Raw genomic sequence first — 19,231 nt, 5'->3', positions numbered from 1 at the left:
GCAGTCACGGTGGCATTGTTTTCTCCTTCCTGAAACCAAAGACAGATCCATCAGTCTTACAAAATTTCAGACTGATCTCTCCCCCCCCCTCCTTCCCCCTAGCTGCCTGTCGAATAGCTTAGAAAAATTTATACAAGTGCTAAATTCTAAATCTAGAAAAAAAAAATACATTTCAGTGTAAAATGCTTTTTCTACATCATGACTTATCTTGGCTAGGCATTCATTTCTAATGAAAGCACTGTGATTATTTGACTATTTTGCACACCATTTCCAGTATAGATCTATTTTGTCTATGATATAATTGGTTTTAATGTCTCTTAATTATTCAGTTAAAATTCATAGTATCCCTTCTCATCCTATCTGGACATTCTTCTCTGTGACTGACCCACAGTGTGTAAACCTTTTCAAAAATACATCTCATTAAGAGCAGGAAGCTGTTTACAAGAAATAATACACAAGTGAAATGTACATGTGGCCAATGCTTATTAAGACCCAAAAAAAGTACATCCTCAATGGAAAGTATGCATACCCTCGTATGACAGCTATTTATATCATTAGGAGAAACAGTTCTAGGACTTTTCAAAAAATATATCATCCTCTGCCTTGGTGAATGCTCTAAATTTATATGGATTACTCAAAAACTGACACAGCTGTGGGAGCTCCAGTTATTCTCCCAAATCTCTCACTCACTACCACATGGATACAGTGTGTTCACTTCAAAACTCACTGTCTTATAACATTGACACTTCTTGCTAATCTTTTCCCTCTGAAGACTGTAATCTTTACAGAACTCTGAATGCAGTAAGGGCACTCAAAGATTATATCCACCCTTCACATATATTTCTATTGCAATCAAGATCACATGTATTTCAGCTCAATAGCAATAAACAGGCCATCACGTGCTGCTGGCTTCTGAGACTATTGGAAAATACCTGGAAATTACTGCACAGGTGAAGCTGCAAGAAACCGTGACAATGATCTTATTCAGACTCATTTTACAGATTATAAGCCAATCATGGGACAAATACACAATGAAAAGTGGAGTGAAATTCTGTCTTGTGAACTCCTTTAACCATGTTATCGTCTCAGAGTATAAACAGAAAATTTATCATTAATTTTATTTTTATAAGGCAGATGCCATAGGTGTGGAAATGCAGCTTCCAATAAAATAGACATGGCTAGGTTGTGCTGGCCAGATCACTTATTGTCCTAATCTTTTCATGCACATCTTTTTCTGCTAACATATGATCCCTAAATTTGCTTGCACTCTGGCTCCTCACTTACACTGAACGTATTCATTATCAGCCTGCCAGATCTGTATCCTTGCAATCCCTTGCTACCCTACAGTACTCTCAGCAGATCAGTCATTATCAGGTACATCTCCAGTCTGAGTGTTTTAATTATCTTAAATTGATTAAATTACATATATATGCATTTATAAGCCCACTTTAATAACATGCTCTTCTCCACCCTACAGAAACAGGTACAGTTTAGCCACAGTAGCTGTCCATTTCAAGGAATTGCTCCAAGAACTTTAAATTTCATGCCAAAATAGTGTTTAAAAAACATCTCCTTGGCGAATATGGAATTTTGTTTTAAGCAGAGTTGTCAGGAACATATGCTCTACATTGTCCAAGGGTATCTTGTATTAGTCCAGGGGCTCACATCTGTTGGGTATGGGCTTGGCATACCCAGGGTCCTGAGCTGGATATCATCATTCTTCTCTTTCTTGGTGATTCCCTTCTCTCTCTCTCTCTCTCTCTCTCTCTCTCTCTCTCTCTCTCTCTCTCTCTCTCTCTCTCTCTCTCTCTCTCTCTCTCTCTCTCTCTCTCTCTCTCTCTCTCTCTCTCTCTCTCTCCCAGTTGTGCCCAAACTGTAGGGGTACTGACCCCCAGAGGGGTTTCCAGATAAATTAAAAGGATCTGGCAATTTTTAAATAAAATTAGTTTTTGTGTACATGAAAGCCAAAAAAACCTGTTGTTAAAATTAATTTTTCAATACTATTGGTGTAGGCCCTTACTACTCAAACGTAGCGAAGTCTGAGATACGAATGAACCCTATTGCCACTCTTTATTTTTTAGGGTGGTTTCACATGTGATGCAGGTGGCTTTCTTACTTATTGTCCTTTTGGATAATATAGCTTAATTTGCTCACTGGCTATGGATACACAGAAAGCAGCTGACTAGTGTGACTTCTCAGTATGTATTAATACTTCTTAGTACTACTCAATTGTTGAACCGTAATCTCTCTAGCTCTTAATTTGTGCTTGCTACAGTAAAAATTTCTGAAATTGCCTAAAGGCTAGAGGAGCAAATGTGCTGTGGCTGTAAATAGCAAGTCTGTTGCATGCATGCTTTATTCTGCTTCGCGATTCTGTGCTTTCTCACATCAACTTGGATGTATTTTTCTTTCTTCTGCTAATTTTTATATTATCGTTGTTTTTAAGAAGAAAAAATATACATTTTTATATATTTTACCATGGACAATTGAGTAATCAGATCAAAACGGTTGAAGATTGATGACAATAAAGTTGCTACAGATAAACCAGAAACTGAAAGGGGAAGAAATGTATCATGTGAAAATTTAGACACTAATGTTATTTTAAGTATAGTGCAACCACAAATTTCTGGTAGAGAGCCATCATATTCTAAATCAAAAGTAATGAAAAAGAGTAGAAGATATCAAGAAGAATTTATGAAGTACGGCTTTACTTAGTGTTGTTGATGATTAGCAACGTCCTACATGCATAATACATTACAAAAAACCGGCTAACGAAAGCATAAAACCTATTAAATTAAAAAAAAAACATTTATTTTAATCCTTGTTCAAAAGACACGCTGGCGCCTTACGTGGTCTGAAAACTTTCATGAATCAACACTGCAGTTCCTTGTAAAGCTTTAAGAGCATCGTTGGAAGTTTCATATTTAACAGGAAAAAATTTGAAATCAGATACTGTTGCTGAATCTTTTGTTCTCCCTGCTGCAATAAAAATTATTTCAATTATGCATTGAGAAAAGTACAGCAACGATTTAAATAATATTCCTCTATCCAGAGACACAGTTATCGCGAACAACATAAAATTTAATTTATTAAATCGATTGAGGGAAAGTCCAATTTTGGGATACAGCTATGTGAATACACAGATATTTAAAACCTTGCTAAACTTATTGTATATGTGAGATAGTTCTGCGACGGAGATATTTTGGAGAATTTTCTGTTTTGCAAAGCTTTGGAAGGAAGAACAACGGCGACCTTTTTGATGTTATAAATATTTCCTTTCAAACAAATATTGCCTAAAGTGGAATAACTGCTTTGCGATTTGTACTGAGACTGCATTAACAGGTTTAAAATTATATAATAATTATATAATAAAGTATTAATATATATATATTATTATATTATATAATAATTTATATAATTATATAATAAAGGTTTAAAAGGCAAAGTAAAAGAAATTGCTCCAAATATAGTTTTGAATCTTTGCATTATACAGTACATAGAGAATATTTGTGAAATAATAAGAGGAGTTTACCTCGATATAGTACATAAAACACTTCCGTATGATACTCTCCAGAAATTAAAACGAAAAAATCGAAAACTTACATTAGAGTAAAAAATAAATAATTAAAAACCAATTTAACACAATTCAAATCAATTTAACACAATTAAAAAGAATCTAACTAAAATATTCAAAGCGATTTTCCTTCCTGAAGCTGACAACGCTTTTCGACCGTATGTCGTGATCACAGGAATGAAAATTACCGAATAGAGTTGAACATGAAATTTAAATAGTGATTATTTGTCTTCGTGCATATGCGTGTAAAGGTAAACGCATCGGAGATCAAATATGGCCACCGAACATTAAACAGAATTCTCGTTTAATTTAATTTCTATGGTTTCTGCAATTAATAGTCGCATATAATTACGTTGAACATTAAGTATTTTGGCCTCGTTAAATAAAAAAGTATGTTTTTTGTTAATGGCAGGAAACGCTAATTCTGACGCTGCTGAACGAGAAGCACGAATTGAGGCTTCATGTTGATTTGCACGAATATTCAGAGAAGATTGCATAGAACCTTGGTAAGACGAGTCGCAATTACCGGAAGAAATGTTTTATATCAGATCATTAATTGGTGTTGCGGACGTGGAAAGAACTGAGCGATTGTTCAGTATAGTGTGTAATTTCCGTATTGGCCTGGCCACAATTTTAAATTCGGTATCTTTAAAGAATCTATTAACTGTTTGTGCCACTGTTTAACATATGGGACAGAAATAAAGTATTTTTTGATATTATTATTGTTGGTTGGTGTAGTATTTTGTATCCTATCCTTAGCCTGTACCCTAATTCGGTTTATTGTGGCAAGGGGATAACCCCTGTTTAAGAACCTGCTAGTTAATATTTGTATTTCTGAGCCCAAAGCAGATTCCATCATTGAATATTTATAGGCATTTAGAAATTGATTATAAGATAATCTATCTTTTGTAGGTGAACGGGTGAGAGCTATTATAATGTAGAAGCACACCTTGCTTCTTGCCGTAACGGTAACCGAGCATTCTGGTCCCTTGCCAAAGCTATTGGCCGCAACTTTTACCCATCTCCCACCTCTGTCCAAACCAGATGGTTCTGTTGTCACTTCAGCCAAGGATAAAGCTGACCTGCTAGCATCCCATTTTTCTTCCAGCTCATGTATTAATGATCTTGGAAAAACACCTCCCACCATTCCCAACACGCTCCATTCAATGCATCTGCCTCCTGTGGTCTTCCGTCAAAAGGATATCAGAAGGATTTTGATGAATCTTGATGCTAAGAAAGCTCCAGGTCCTGATGGTGTTTTTCCACTTGTTCTCAAAACCTGGGCTCCTGAACTTTCTCCTATTCTTTGCCGCCTTTTTTCACTTTCTTATTCCCAAGGTGTTTTTCCTTATGCTTGGAAATTTGCTCATATCCAGCCAGTTCCTCAAAAGGGTGACAAATCCCTCCCATTCAATTATCATCCCATTGCAATTACTTCTACTCTTTCTAAAGTAATGAAGAAATCAATTAACCGCCAACTCTTAAACTACCTTGAAACCTTCCGTCTGATCAACGATCGCCAGTATGGATTCCGCCAGTGTCGATCCACTGGTTGTATTCTGGCTTATATTACCCATTTATGGACTAATTCAATGGAAAGGTTCGGTGAAACACAGGTAGTTGCTCTTGACATCTCAAAGGCTTTTGATCGTGTTTGGCAAATGGTCTTCTAACAAGCTTCCATCTTATGGTTTGCCAACTGTTTTTAGTAATTGGTTATCCAGTTTTCTCTCTGATCGCTCACTGAGGGTGATGGTAGATGGCTCTCTGTCTCCCAAGGTTCAGTTCTTTCTCCCACTCTTTTCCTCTTGTATATTAATGACCTTCTTCCATTGACTGGAAATCCTATCCATAGTTTTGCCGATGACAGCACATTGCATTCCACTTTCCATTTTGAAAAACCTTGTCCTGCTCAATCAGCTTCAACTTCTCGAAAATCTGCTACCAATTCCTTAAATGCCGATCTTCAGGTAATTCTCCAGTGGGGCAAAGACAACTTAGTTGATTTCAACCCTTCTAAAACTCAGTCTTGTCTTATATCTCGCAAAAAGGATTCTTCTGCTCCTATGCTTATCTTTAGTGACACTCCGATTTCCAGGCAAAATGATATATCTCTTTTGGGGATTACCCTGACTTCTAATCTCTCTTGGCACAAGCACATTACAAACGTTGCTTCCTCTGCATCTAAAAAACTTATGTAAATTCACCAAGATATTATAGTAACTTCAAGGCATTTAAAATTTCATAACACCACCATGTAAATATAAGATTAGACAGAACTGATTAAAATTCGGTTTGGAAAAGTAATCTGTAAACAGATGGTCCACTCCACCCTGCATGTGGTTTTCTCTTTCGCTCTCGGCGTTACTTTTCTTCCAAACAGCTGCTCACTCTGTATAAATTGCAAATCCGCCCTGCCATGGAATATTGTTCCCACATCTGGGGTGGTGCCCTCAAAACCTCTCTCAAGCTTCTCGATTCCATTCAGAAGAGGGCAGTTAGGTTAATTAATGATTCATCTCTAACAGAGTCTCTCCACTCGCTTTCTCATAGACATGCTGTTTCTGCTGCATGCCTCTTCTACAGATACTTCCATGGGCACTGTTCTTCTGAATTGGCTTCTATAATTCCTGCTCTCTCTTTCAAAACAGTCCGAACACGTGCTGCCACCAGCCAACATCCATTTACTGTCCAACTTCAAACCCACAGAACCAACTTTTCATCCTCCTCATTTATTCATTCAACTGCCGTTTTCTGGAACAACCTTCCTTCATATGTATTTCCTGAAAATTACAATCTACAGAAGTTCAAGTTCAATGTCAACAAATATCTTGTTTCGTCTTCTGAACCTCCAACCCAAGTACGGTACTAAGTACTATAGGTTCTAATACCTCTCTTGTTTGGGGTTCACAAAAAAAAAAACAAAATACCGGTGTTTGTAGGTTTTCAATAGATGGTAAATTGGATTTTATTCGAATCCCGAGTAAGTGTGAAATTTAGAAAGTTTAATGACTTTGTATCTGTGTCCTCTCTTTCCGTTGTAAATTTGAGTCTAGAATGAATATTATTAAATGAAGTAAAATGGCTTGGATAGTACTACTATCAGTAATAACTAGAACATCGTCTAAATACCTCCCATAGTATGCAATACGAGGTCGAAAAGGTATCAAATGTATGTGCTCAATCGTTGAGAGATAGATCTCTGACATTAAGCCACTCAGGCTGAAACCCATTGGAAATCCAAAAATTTGTTTGTACACCTTGTCTCGAAAGGTGATATAGTTGGCCTCAACTAACAGTTTAATTAAGTGAAAAATTTCCTTAATAGGTAGCTTCGTATAATTAATCGGTATCCAGTTTTTATTTAACACATCCCAAATAATATCTAATGTCATTTGTATATAACGAGATAACATCTAGTGAGAATAAATTGTCATTGTCGCCAAGTCTACAGTCTTTAAGATTGTTAAATAATGTATCGTAGTTCTTAATCCTAAATTGTATTACCTGTCTAAAGGGTTTTATAATGCTATATACATGTGTGGCTAAGGATGAATATGCCGAATTCCTGTAGGAAACAATAGGTCAAATAGGAAATCCAGTCTTTTGTAATTTTATTTGACCGAAAAGTGCAGGAATATTGTATGTTCTGGCTTTCAATTCCTTTAACTGGACCATATTAATGTAGTTGTTTTTTCGATATGTGGTTAAAATTTTATTGTATTGATTGACCAAATTGGTAAACAGTGCCGGGGATCAGGGGACCAATCTTTCGGATGTAGTTAAATTTTTAATTTATCGCGAAGCTTCCGAACCTGCGAAAGGTATTTTTGTTTATTCGAATATCGAGATTTTAAGGCATGCTTAACAATATTACGCAATGTGGCCACTGTTAATTGTTTTATGCCTGAAATTTTTTGATTTAAATTAACCCTGGCAATCTTCAGAACGATGTTGTTTTGAAGGCAATATTTTAGAAAAGAAATATGGTAATTTTGGGCCAAGTATATTAGTGTTGATTTAATGTAATTTTGCACCAAGCCATTCAAAAAATCCCCCATAATTGTGTGTGTTGATAGGTTACACCTGGAGAGACATTGGTCTCTATTTGAAGGCCTCCATAGATATGCGACGGGAAGCACAGCCCTCAGAAATAAAAAACAGACACTTTAATAAATTGCAAACATTATCAGATAGTTCAAGACATGTTCATGCGAACTCTAACACATTGTCGCAGGCTTGCGACCAAGTACATACGAGTTGGGTGACAACCCCCCCCCCCCACCACCACAGACACATAATGTACAACCACAGAATACGTCAGCTAGTTCACGAACACCCCCTCACCAAGTATTCAATGAACCAACATATCAACAGGTTACAAATCTTTCCTTGTGTATGCTATCGCAGGACCAGATTTCACTTTTATTCAAAGGACTAAATTAGAATTTACCATCTCGAAAACTACCTAAAAAACAATGCATAATTGATATTGAATTTGGAATTTGTAATGTTCCACCAAAAGATTTATTTATTCAACAAGTTAACGAAGTAGTGAATAATATAAAAGAAACGCGACTTGCTAAATTGAATACACAGTTCAACTTTACGAGAACTTCGGGGAAATAAGGACATTATTATACAGGGGCAGATAAAGGAGGTACAGTGGTAATACTAGATAAACCTGATTATATTAATAAGTTAGATTCAGTTGTTCCAGATATCTCCACTTATCTTGAGTAGAACCGGCACTGTTTACCAATTTTGTCAATCAATACAATAAAATTTTAACCACATATCGAAAAAACAACTACATTAATATGGTCCAGTTAAAGGAATTGAAAGCCAGAACATACAATATTCCTGCACTTTTCGGTCAGGTAAAATTACACAAGACTGGATTTCCTATTCAACCTATTGTTTCCTACAGGAATTCGGCATATTCATCCTTAGCCACACATGTATATAGCATTATAAAACCCTTTAGACAGGTAATACAATTTGGGATTAAGAACTATGATACATTATTTAATAATCTTAAAGACTGTAGACTTGGCGACAGACAATATATTCTCACCAGATGTTATCTCGTTATATACGAATGTCAACATTAGATATTATTTGTGATATGTTAAATAAAAACTGGATACCGATTAATTGTACGAAGCTACCTATTAAGGAAATTTTTCACTTAATTAACTGTTAGTTGAGGCCAACTATATCACCTTTCGACACAAGGTGTACAAACAAATTTTTGGATTGCCAATGGATTTGAGCCCGAGTGGCTTAATATCAGAGATCTATCTCTCAACGATTGAGCATATACACTTGACACATTTTCGACCTTCTATTGCATACTATGGGAGGTATTTAGACGATGTTCTAGTTATTACTTGATAGTAGTAATATCCAAGACATTTTACCTTCGTTTAATAATATTCATTCTATACTCAAATTTACATTGGAAAGAGAGGATACGGATACAAAGTCATTAAACTTTCTAAATTTCACGCTTACTCGGGATTCGAATAAAATCCAATTTAGCATCTATTGAAAACCTACAAACACCGGTATGCATTATAATAGCTATCACCCGTTCACCTACAAAAGATAGATTATCTTATAATCAATTTCTAAATGCCTATAAATATTCAACGACGGAATCTGCTTTGGGCCCAGAAATACAAATATTAACTAGCAGGTTCTTAAACAGTGGTTATCCCCTTGCCACAATAAACCGAATTAGGGTAAAGGCTAAGGATAGGATACAAAATACTACACCAACCACCCAACAATAGTAATATCAAAAAATACTTTATTTCTATCCCATATGTTGAACAGTGGCACAAACAGCTTAATAGATTCTTTTAAAGATACTGAATTTAAAATTGTGGCCAGGTCAATACGGAAATTACACACTATACTGAACAATTGCTTGGTTCTTTCCGCATTCGCAACACCAATTAATGATCTGGTATACAACATTTCTTGCAGTGATTGCGACTCATCTTACCAAAGTTCAATGCAATTTTCTCTGAATATTCGTGTAAATCAACATGAAGCCTCAGTGTGTGCTTCTCGATCAGCAGCGTCACAATTAGCCTTTCATGCCATTAAAGAAAAACATACTTTTTCATTTAACTAGGCCAAAATACTTAATGTTAAATGTAATTATATGCGACTATTAATTGCAGAAACCGTCGAAATTAAATTACACAAGAATTCTGTTAATGTTCAGCAGCCATATTTGATCTCCGATGCGTGGACCTTTACACGCATATGCGAAGACAGATAATCCCTATTTAAATTTCAGGTTCAACCCTGTTCAGTAATTTTCATTCCTGTGATCACGACATACAGTCAAAAAGCATTGTCAGCTTCAGGAAGGAAAATCATTTTGAATATTTTAGTTATTCTTTTTAATTTTTGTGTTAAATTGATTTAATTGCGTTAAATTGGTTTTTAGTTATTTATTTTTTTATTCTAATGTAAGTTTTCGATTTTTTCGTTAATTTCTGGAGAGTATCATACGGAAGTGTTCTACATACTATATCGAGGTAGACTCCTCTTGTTAATTTACAAATATTAATATCAATGTAGAACGTATTGAGTATTACCGCTCTGATTCATACTATCTACTGTATCGGGAAGTATTAGTTGCAAAGGAAATGAAGACTGATTTGCACGAAGTTTTGAAATATGCGATAATTGGGATCAATTTTATTGAAATTAGAAGCTTAAATACCAGACTTTTCAAAATGCTTTGTAATGAAATGGCATCGCGCGCTTCTTTTATATACGAAAGTGGGGTGGTTATCCAGTGGTAAATTGTTGCGATGTCTTTTTGACCTCAAATATTGTATTGTGTTTATTGGATAAAAATCAGAACCTTGCTCAATTGTTTAAAAATTAAAAATGGCTTGGAAAACTTAGTTCCCTTGTTGATATTTTGGAAAAACTTAATGATTTAAATTTAAGTCCTCGAGGACATGGAGAAGACCTAGAGGACAAATATATTAATACTCAGTGATAAAATAGAAACTTTCAAAGGGAGTTTTAATCTTTGGAAAACTGAATTTGAGCTTATTAATGCTGAAATGTTCCCATGCTTTTCTGATTTTGTTATAATATTGACATTTTCCAATTTAGCAATATCATTGCCACCCACCTAACAATGCTAATTAAGAATTTTTCCAAATGATGTAATGTATCTCCAGAAAAAAAGAGTTGTATTGGATTCGCGATCCTGCTGCTTTTAATAGTTCACATCCCAAATTTATTTATTTATTTATTTGCTGAATTACTATTCAGCAAAATGAAGATCGTATTGACCTGTCGACTGACCAAGCATAATGTACTCTTTTCAAGACTAATAGTTCACATAGTTCACATCCCAAATTTATTTATTTATTTATTTGCTGAATTACTATTCAGCAAAAGGAAGATCGTATTGACCTGTCGATTGACCAAGCATAATGTACTCTTTTCAAGACTACTTGGGAAAATTTTTGGCATTCTCTTTGAGGCGAGAATACAGAATTATCAAAATTGGCGATACAAACATTGCTACCTTTCTGGTCTACATATTTATGTTATGTTCATTTCTCAAAATTAACAGCTATAAAAACAAAACAGTATTCCAGGCTCGCTTCTCATTAATTGTTTTGTTTTGGAGAATTTAAGAAGAATAGGGCTTGGCACACCCAGGGTCCTGAGCTGGATATCATCATTATTTTCTTTTTTGGTGATTACTTTCCTCTCTCTCTCTCTCTCTCTCTCTGTAACTTGGATGATTGTTTTCTACATCAGCATGTTCGGGAGGCAACTAGAGGGAGTAATACTCTTGATTTGATTATCAGTAGTGATTCTTCATGCATTAAGAATCTGCAGGTAACTGAACCACTAGGTGGCAGTGATCACAGTGTACTGAAGTGAGATTTATTCAAGAAGGTAACTACCATTAGGGGTAAAGGGAAGGGTTATTGCTTTCGTAAAGGCGACTACGATGGACTGAGGCAGTATTAAATTCTATACAGTGGGACCAACTGATGATGTTACCAACAGCAAATTCAAAATGGGAAGCATTCAAAGACCTTATCTTGGAAGCTACTAGGCTTTACATACCAACTAAGAAATATTGTTCAGGGTTTAGGCCTATATGGATGTCAGATGAACTAATGAGACATATGGTAGAGAAGAAAAATGCATGGGATACATACAAATTAACACGTGACACAGAAGCCTATGATAGATACAAGTTGATCTGTAACCAAGTTACAAAGGAGGTTTGGCAGGCGAAGGCAGATTACGAGAAATCTTTGGCAAGGGATGCAAAGAAAAACAGTAAAGAGTTCTTTACTTATGTAAACTCTAGAAAGAAGGAGGTGAATCAGATTGGTCCACTTGATATTGATGGATCAACTGTTGATGATCCTGCTCAGGTAGCTAACAAACTAAATCAATATTTTGCATCGACATTCACACACGAGGAGTTATTCAGCGAGGGGAATGCCAGGGGTGTATTCAACTCTGGCAGTAAGCTAGAGAACCTTGTAATAAATGAGAGTAAAGTAGAGGAGAAATTGTTGAAGATAAATACAAGAAAGGCACCTGGGGTGGATGGGATCTATCCAGTTATATTAAAGGAGGCAGCAAAGGAAGTAAGCAAACCCTCAGCCATAATTATGAGAGCTTCCTTGGGCTCAGGCGAGGTACCCATGGACTGGAGATGTGCAAATATGACCCCAATTCACAAAGGAGGATCAAAGGCTGACACAAGTAATTATAGACCTGTGAGTTTAACTTTTGTTCCCAGAAAATTAATGGAGGCACTGGTTAAAGAAGCACTGCAGGATCATCTAGACAAGACTTCAGTTATAGCTCGGACACAGCATGGTTTTGTTAATGGGAAGTCTTGTCTGACCAATTTGATTGGATACTATGATGCAGTCACAAAAGAACTGGATGCAAGGAATAACTTTGTTATTATATACTTGGATCTTAGAAAGGCTTTTGATACTGTTGCACAAATTGGAGCAGTGTGCATTGGAGGCAAATTGCTGCTATGGATAAAGGGGTGGTTGAGGGGGAGAAGACAGAAAGTGGTAATCAGTGGACACTGCTCAACGTGGACTAATGTTATTAGTGGAGTTCCTCAAGGTTCAATGTTGGGTCCGTTGTTGTTTCGGTGTTTATGAATGATATTGATGATGGGATATCAAGTTTAATGTCCAAGTTTGCAGATGATACAAAGGTTGGCAGGGTCGTTAAGGACACTACTGACACTATGCTGCTGCAACAGGATCTGGAAAGGTTGAACAGATGGGCTGAGAGGTGGCAAATGAAGTTTAACATTGACAAATGTAAAGTACTACATATGGGAAACAGTAACCCCAGAGCAACGTATCAACTCTGCGGTACTACACTGACAGTGGTGGAGAATGAAAAGGACCTGGGGGTAATTGTGCAGGCAGATATGAAGTTCTCTGAGCAGTGCAGACGAGCTGCAAGAGTAGCTCATGGTGTCTTGTCAATGATATACAGGAATTTTTCTAGCAGGGATAAGGAGGTGATTATTCCCTTGTATAAGGCAATGTCAGGCCACACCTAGACTACTGTATACAGGCCTGGAGGCCTCATTTCAAGAATTATGTAGAGCTGCTGGAACGAGTACAGAGAAGGGCAACAAGACTAGTGAATGGAACAAAGGGGTGCTCTTACGAATAAAGGCTTATGTTTTGCAAATAACAGTGTCTGGAGACTAGGCACCAGCGAGGTGATCTGATAGAGGTGTATAAAGCCTTGAATGGTTTGAGCATGCTCAGTGCTGATGGGATTCTTCCTCTTGCTCAGAATAATCACCTGAGAGGGCATAAATTCAAATTGAGGAAAGGCAGATGTAGGATAGACGTGCGGAAATTTGCCTTTAGCCAGCGGGTGGTTGGTTGGTTGGTGGAACAGACTTCCTTCCCTTGTCGTGGAAGTTGATAGCCTAAATAAGTTTGACTCAGCTGGCAGGTATTTTGAATTAACAGAGGGGTGAAGTGGTTATTTTTTATTTATTTTTATTATTTTTATTTTATTTTTTTTGGCTGATTCTTCGTAAGCTTGCTTTCTTGCATCAAATGCCTCTACTAATGCTAATGGTAACTCAGAATTTTTTTTTTTTTTTTTTTTTTCCCTGCAGGTGGTGCATAAGCCTCAGGCTTTCTTGCACCATATGGGTAATAATAATAAGAATGTGATTTGTTATTTTTGCTGTATTCAATTGAAACCTTAAATAGTTATTTTAATGTGTAAATTAAAAAGGAAAGAATTTTTTTAATCCTTTCTCAGTGCTCTGTACTCTCAGTGCTCTTCTACTACATAATTCATAAATTTTAATTTTTCTTCTCTAAGAATCTGGTCATTCTACCTTGAGGTTTACATTGAGGGGTTAGTTAATTTTAAATTTAAAATAAGGGGTCACAAGTGAAATAGGTTTTTGCGCCTCTGGCTTAAAGCATGGTCAATTAAAATGTGTGTGAATTAATATTAAGTCTTTAAACCAAGCCTTTGACTATTATTTAGTTGAAGACTTGTTATAATTTTGTTATTTTTAGCACATGATTTTATATATTATTATATGTATAACTGTGTGCTCTTCTACTCTTCTCTAATAGTGTGTGGTTTATTTTATATTATTTTTTGTTTTATGATTGTATTTCGTAAAGCTGACTTGTACTATTTATTTTATTTATTTTGTTAGACTTCTGTAGGGAACAGTAAGTGCATATAAGTTGGAATGTGTAGTATTGCCTTGGAGTGCACCTAATAAATTATTTATTTGTGAATGAATGACATATTCTTACACTACACGCAACCAACCATATTTATTTAAGAATATGGAAAATTAAAGAAATAATTAATATTTGCCATTTAGGTGATTTGTCTTTATTTTTCTAGGAACAGAGACGTGTGGAATTGCACATTATAAGAGAAATGAAAAAGCCTGTGGAAGATATGCTGCTAAAAGATATTGGTGTAAGTAAAATGAGTCAAATTATTATATTATATCAAATTATTATATCGGGGCCCCTGAAACCAAATTTCTCTTCCACTGAGTCTCTGAGAGATAAATATTTTACCTTCATTTGTATAATGTTGTGTTTTTCGACTTGAAAAATATTTTTTTCTTGAATACAGGAAAAAAAATTTTAATAGTGAGAATATTAGCATGTGTGAAAATTTTTCAAGTTTCATATTTCAGTGAAATATTTACTGGATATTAATTGTAAGTTCAAGGTTATTAGCTGTTATTCTTTCTATCTTCCTAATCAGACATACCTATTGAGTACCTTTTGCAGGTGCCTATTATTGTTTAACTGAAATATGTGAGAAGGATCCTCAGAAGACTCTGTGCCACCCACTCTGTTAACTAGTTTTGTTTCAGTTTGCTAAGAAAAGTAGTAGGTTCTTCTTGTCAGATGACTGATATAGTGGAAGATATGTTTTCTATAAGGATGTATGGGAGTATCATAAGAAATAATAAAGTAAATACAGTAAACTCCCACTATTCGCGGGGGTTACGTTCCTGAGAAATGTCGCGAATACCGAAAATGCGAATACTGAGTTATGGCTCCCATGGTAATAAAGGGGTTCTATTCCAAAGTATTTAATATATAAGAAAAACTAGTCTAAAATGTTGTCTATGTATGTATTATATGTACCTTCATAACATGACTATGTACATAGACAGTACATAGTGAAATGCAAGCATATGGCATCGAAATGAAAATAAGAAACAATTTAATATTAAATGTAATATTTATTAGAAATTTCAAACAAATCTTTGAAACCAGCGCCTTTGCTAGCTAAAAAACTTATCCCGCCACTGCTATCACCAGTTTTGCTAAAGTGTTGATAAAGGAGTTTTGCCTTTTCACGCATGATGAGTGAACCTAGCGGAATTTTATTTTGAGTTCGGTCTTCTATCCACAGATTTAAAGCCTTTTCCATTTTTTCAAATTTAACATCACAAGTCACAGAGCAAATTTTTTAAGCAATTAGCACGTTTTCACGGACACTACGGCGGATTTATTCTTCCGATTTCTTGATTGGTCATACTGTTGACTCATTGATTTTATAATGTTTTGCCACTGAGGAGACACTTTCACCATTAGAAAATCTGTCTAATTTTATTTGCTAATTTCATCACCTTCTCTGATATTTTCACCTTTCACTTGTTATTCATAGCGATATTTTTGTACGGGTTAGAAAGAACTTGTCCAAATAAAGTCACTTTCTTCCGTTAACACAATCGGAAAAGTCTGTTTTACACCGAAAAACGGTAGATTTATCACTTTTGTAAGCATATCGATTTATAAATTGATAAATTTATTCAATTTATAAACATATAAATTAAAGGCAAACGACGAAACCTTCCATGATAAGCGCAAAACACATACTGAACAAGGATTAGCGAGAAACATCCACGCTCGCGATTTTGTCAGTCCTCTCCCCCGGGAAAGATAATTTTAGCCACGCCCATGTTTTTTTATGGCGGAAAATATTCACGGCGTTTTAAAATTCACATTTTTTTTTTTTTTTTTTTTTTTTTTTTAGGTTTCATTTTATATTAAATCAGCGATCGCGAATACGCAAATAGAGATACTGCGAATAGCGGGGGTTTACTGTACAGCAATCCAGTTAGATATAAAATATAGTTAAGTATATACAGTGGAACTTATCTATTACGAACTTCTATTTCACAAATTTTTCTATATTACGAATTTTTTTGCGAAACATTTGCACCTTGAAATGAAATTACATGTAAAATTAACCCCATATAATGAAGTGTTCGTCTCTATAACAAATTTTTAAAAAAAATTAGTAAAAGCATTTTTGAAGATTTTCAAGCATTTACTGCTAAACAGCTGCTCAAATATACTGCTTTCTTCCTTCCGAAATTGCGCACTAGCATCTGGAATTAAATAATCATCCTTTTAGTGAACACTTGTGGTCATTGGCACCTGTAGTAGGGTCTTTGTTTCATTTTTTTACAGTTATTAAACCAAATGGGTTTTCTTAAAAGTGGTCGTAAACTTTACAAATAGGGTAGATTTGTAAATTGATGTTGGCTCAGGGGAAAACGAAATTCGGTGCGGCAATACATAGAATGCTACCATAGTCTGTTTTTAGTAACACCTACTGAGTGGCATCCGCTTCTCAACTCAATTGTACCACATGACCTTGATGTCAATCATTATATGATATATCCGTTCTCGTCTAACTGGACTCCCAGTAGATGGTTTTCATGATTTTTTTTTTTTTTTTTTTTTAATTTCGTTTGTCATCGATCACAGGCTATATGCTCTTGTATTTTTTTTTTTTTTTTTTTTTCCCCTGAAAAGTAACATTCAACATACATTAATCATAAATTTCCTTTCGTGTATATAAGAATGAAAGCAGAATAAAAGAAATTCACAAAGTCGTATATTTCTTCAAAGGGAGTGATACTGTTGAATTGGCAAGCGAACGTCATTGAGTAGGCGGTACCTGTACTAACAATTCACTATATGGCCAGCGCAGCGAAGTTTGCAGTGTATGTAACGGCAAGAGCTGCAGACAAGTAATTTTTACAATTGCGAAAATAGTGTCGAAGAGAAGGTGTTTAAGTATTAATGATAAAGCAAAGATTGTTATGATATTGACCAGGGTTTTAAGAAAAAAGATATTGCAGAGAAATATGGCATATCTGCAAGCAGTTTATCTACGATTTTAAAAAAATCAAGAATCAATTTTAAAGGCAATTGAAGGAGGAGCAGACAAGAAGCGAATTAAGTTGTGTATATACAAAGATGTTGATAAAGTTGTCCTAAAATGGGTACAAATGATACGTGAAAAGAATATCCCAATATCGGGCCTAATAATTAAGCAACAAGCTCTGAAATTTGCACAGGACCTTGGACATACAGAATTTAAACTGAGCACTGGGTGGCTAGATAAATTTAAGAAGCGCCACAGAATTGTGGAAAAGGTTATTTGTGGAGAAAGTGTTAATGTAAGCGAAGAAGATTGCAACAGTTGGAAGAACAATGCCTTAAAGAAGATTTTGGAAGAATATGAGAGTAAGTATGTTTTTAATGCAGATGAAATGGGTTTATTCTTTAAATGTTTACGGAATAGAACACTTGCTTTTAAGGATGATAAATGTTTTGGCGAAAGAATCACTGTGCTAGTTGGAGCAAATATGACAGGAAGTGAAAAATTAAGCCTTTTAGTCATCGGAATATCAAAAAATCCAAGATGTTTTAGAGGCACAAAATCTTTGGAAGTTGACTACACCTTTTAATAAAAAAGCGTGGATTACAAGTGATATTTTTAAAGAATGGATATTAAAACTAGACAAGCTTATAACAAAAGAAAAAAGGAAAATCGTGTTGGTAACTGACAACTGTCCGGCACATCCTGCCAGTATTTCTGCCAAACTTAAAATTGCGAAGTTGTTTTTACCACCAGACGTAACGCCAAAACTTCAGCCAGTGGACCAAGGCATTATTAAAAATTTTAAATTTCATTATGGAAAGAGAATAATAATGAAGATTGTCAATGCATTATCAGAAAATAGAAACTTTGAGGTTACAATTAACCTTAGAGATTGCATCTCTGAACTGGCAAAAGTTTGGACAAACATTGTCACTGAATATACTATTCAAAATTGTTTTTCGAAAGCAGGATTTGCATTGAATACAGAAGTCGAACAACGACTGGACGAACAAGATGAATTGCCCCTTTCACAACTGAAAAACTTTTGGACCTAAGAATCGTCCTGAAACATCGAAAATGAAATAACACTGGATAGTAACGTTTATGTAGATCACAGCAGAAAATCCGAATGAAGATGAAATACTGCTGAACAGTGTTAAACGCGACAATGATTACGAAGAAATTAACGATGGCGCGTTAGAACAACCCGTAGAAAAGCCAACTCGCGAAGAAATGATTAACGCTTAATTAATGGTTCGTATGGGTCTACAGTTTTCTGAAAATGTTCCCGATAATGTTTTTAATGCTCTGAACAAATGTGAGGTTTTCTTTGAGAATGAGACAATTTTTTAATTGTACTGTGCAAACGAAAATTACAAATTTTTTTAAATGTGTGATACTTACCGGCGAAAATTGTGTAAACGTAATTTCAATAAGTATGTTTTTGAAATAAAATACATTAAAAAATAAATGTAGATTCGTTTTCATTTTCTAATTAGGTAACAATTTCTAATAAAAAAGATATTCTGCGTATAACGAAATTTCTCTATAACGAATTTTTTCGCTGGATTTATCGAATTCGTTATAGGGAAGTTCGACTGTATGTACATATCATGATGATCATCATCATTTTCAGCCATTGTCATTCCACTACAGGATGAAGGCCTCAATAAGTTTCCAACAAAAGCAATATTGTGCTTTCTGTCGCTGTTGTATAAGCATTGGTTCAAAAGTAACGACTCTTATTTTATTTTATTTTTTTCCTTAATTTTTTTTTTTTTTTTTTGCCTTAGAAAATTTAATCCTAGAACTGCCTTTTATATCAATTAATCCTCAATCATTAAGAAATACGCTGTTCATAACAGTAAATTGGCCTTTCTAATGGTGATAAATTTGATGACATAGAGCAGA

The 19,231-nt window shown here is 35.1% G+C and overlaps 1 protein-coding gene across 1 annotated transcript in view; it reads left to right on the top strand.

The window, feature by feature from the left end:
- The window catches only part of tou (bromodomain adjacent to zinc finger domain 2B toutatis), a 914,913-nt gene that overhangs the window by 565,375 nt on the left and 330,307 nt on the right, over positions 1 to 19,231 (top strand). Inside the window, 1 exon segment of the mRNA XM_090388865.1 lies at positions 14,519 to 14,596. Within this exon segment, the coding sequence (XP_090244991.1) occupies positions 14,519 to 14,596 (78 nt within the window).

The sequence above is a fragment of the Mastigoproctus giganteus genome, chromosome 14, assembly GCF_048544385.1.
Source record: "Mastigoproctus giganteus isolate SK-2022 chromosome 14, ASM4854438v1, whole genome shotgun sequence".
NCBI lineage: Eukaryota > Metazoa > Arthropoda > Arachnida > Uropygi > Thelyphonidae > Mastigoproctus > Mastigoproctus giganteus.
Note: the sequence above shows the minus strand (reverse complement) of the source record. Positions and strands in the feature narration are given on the sequence as shown.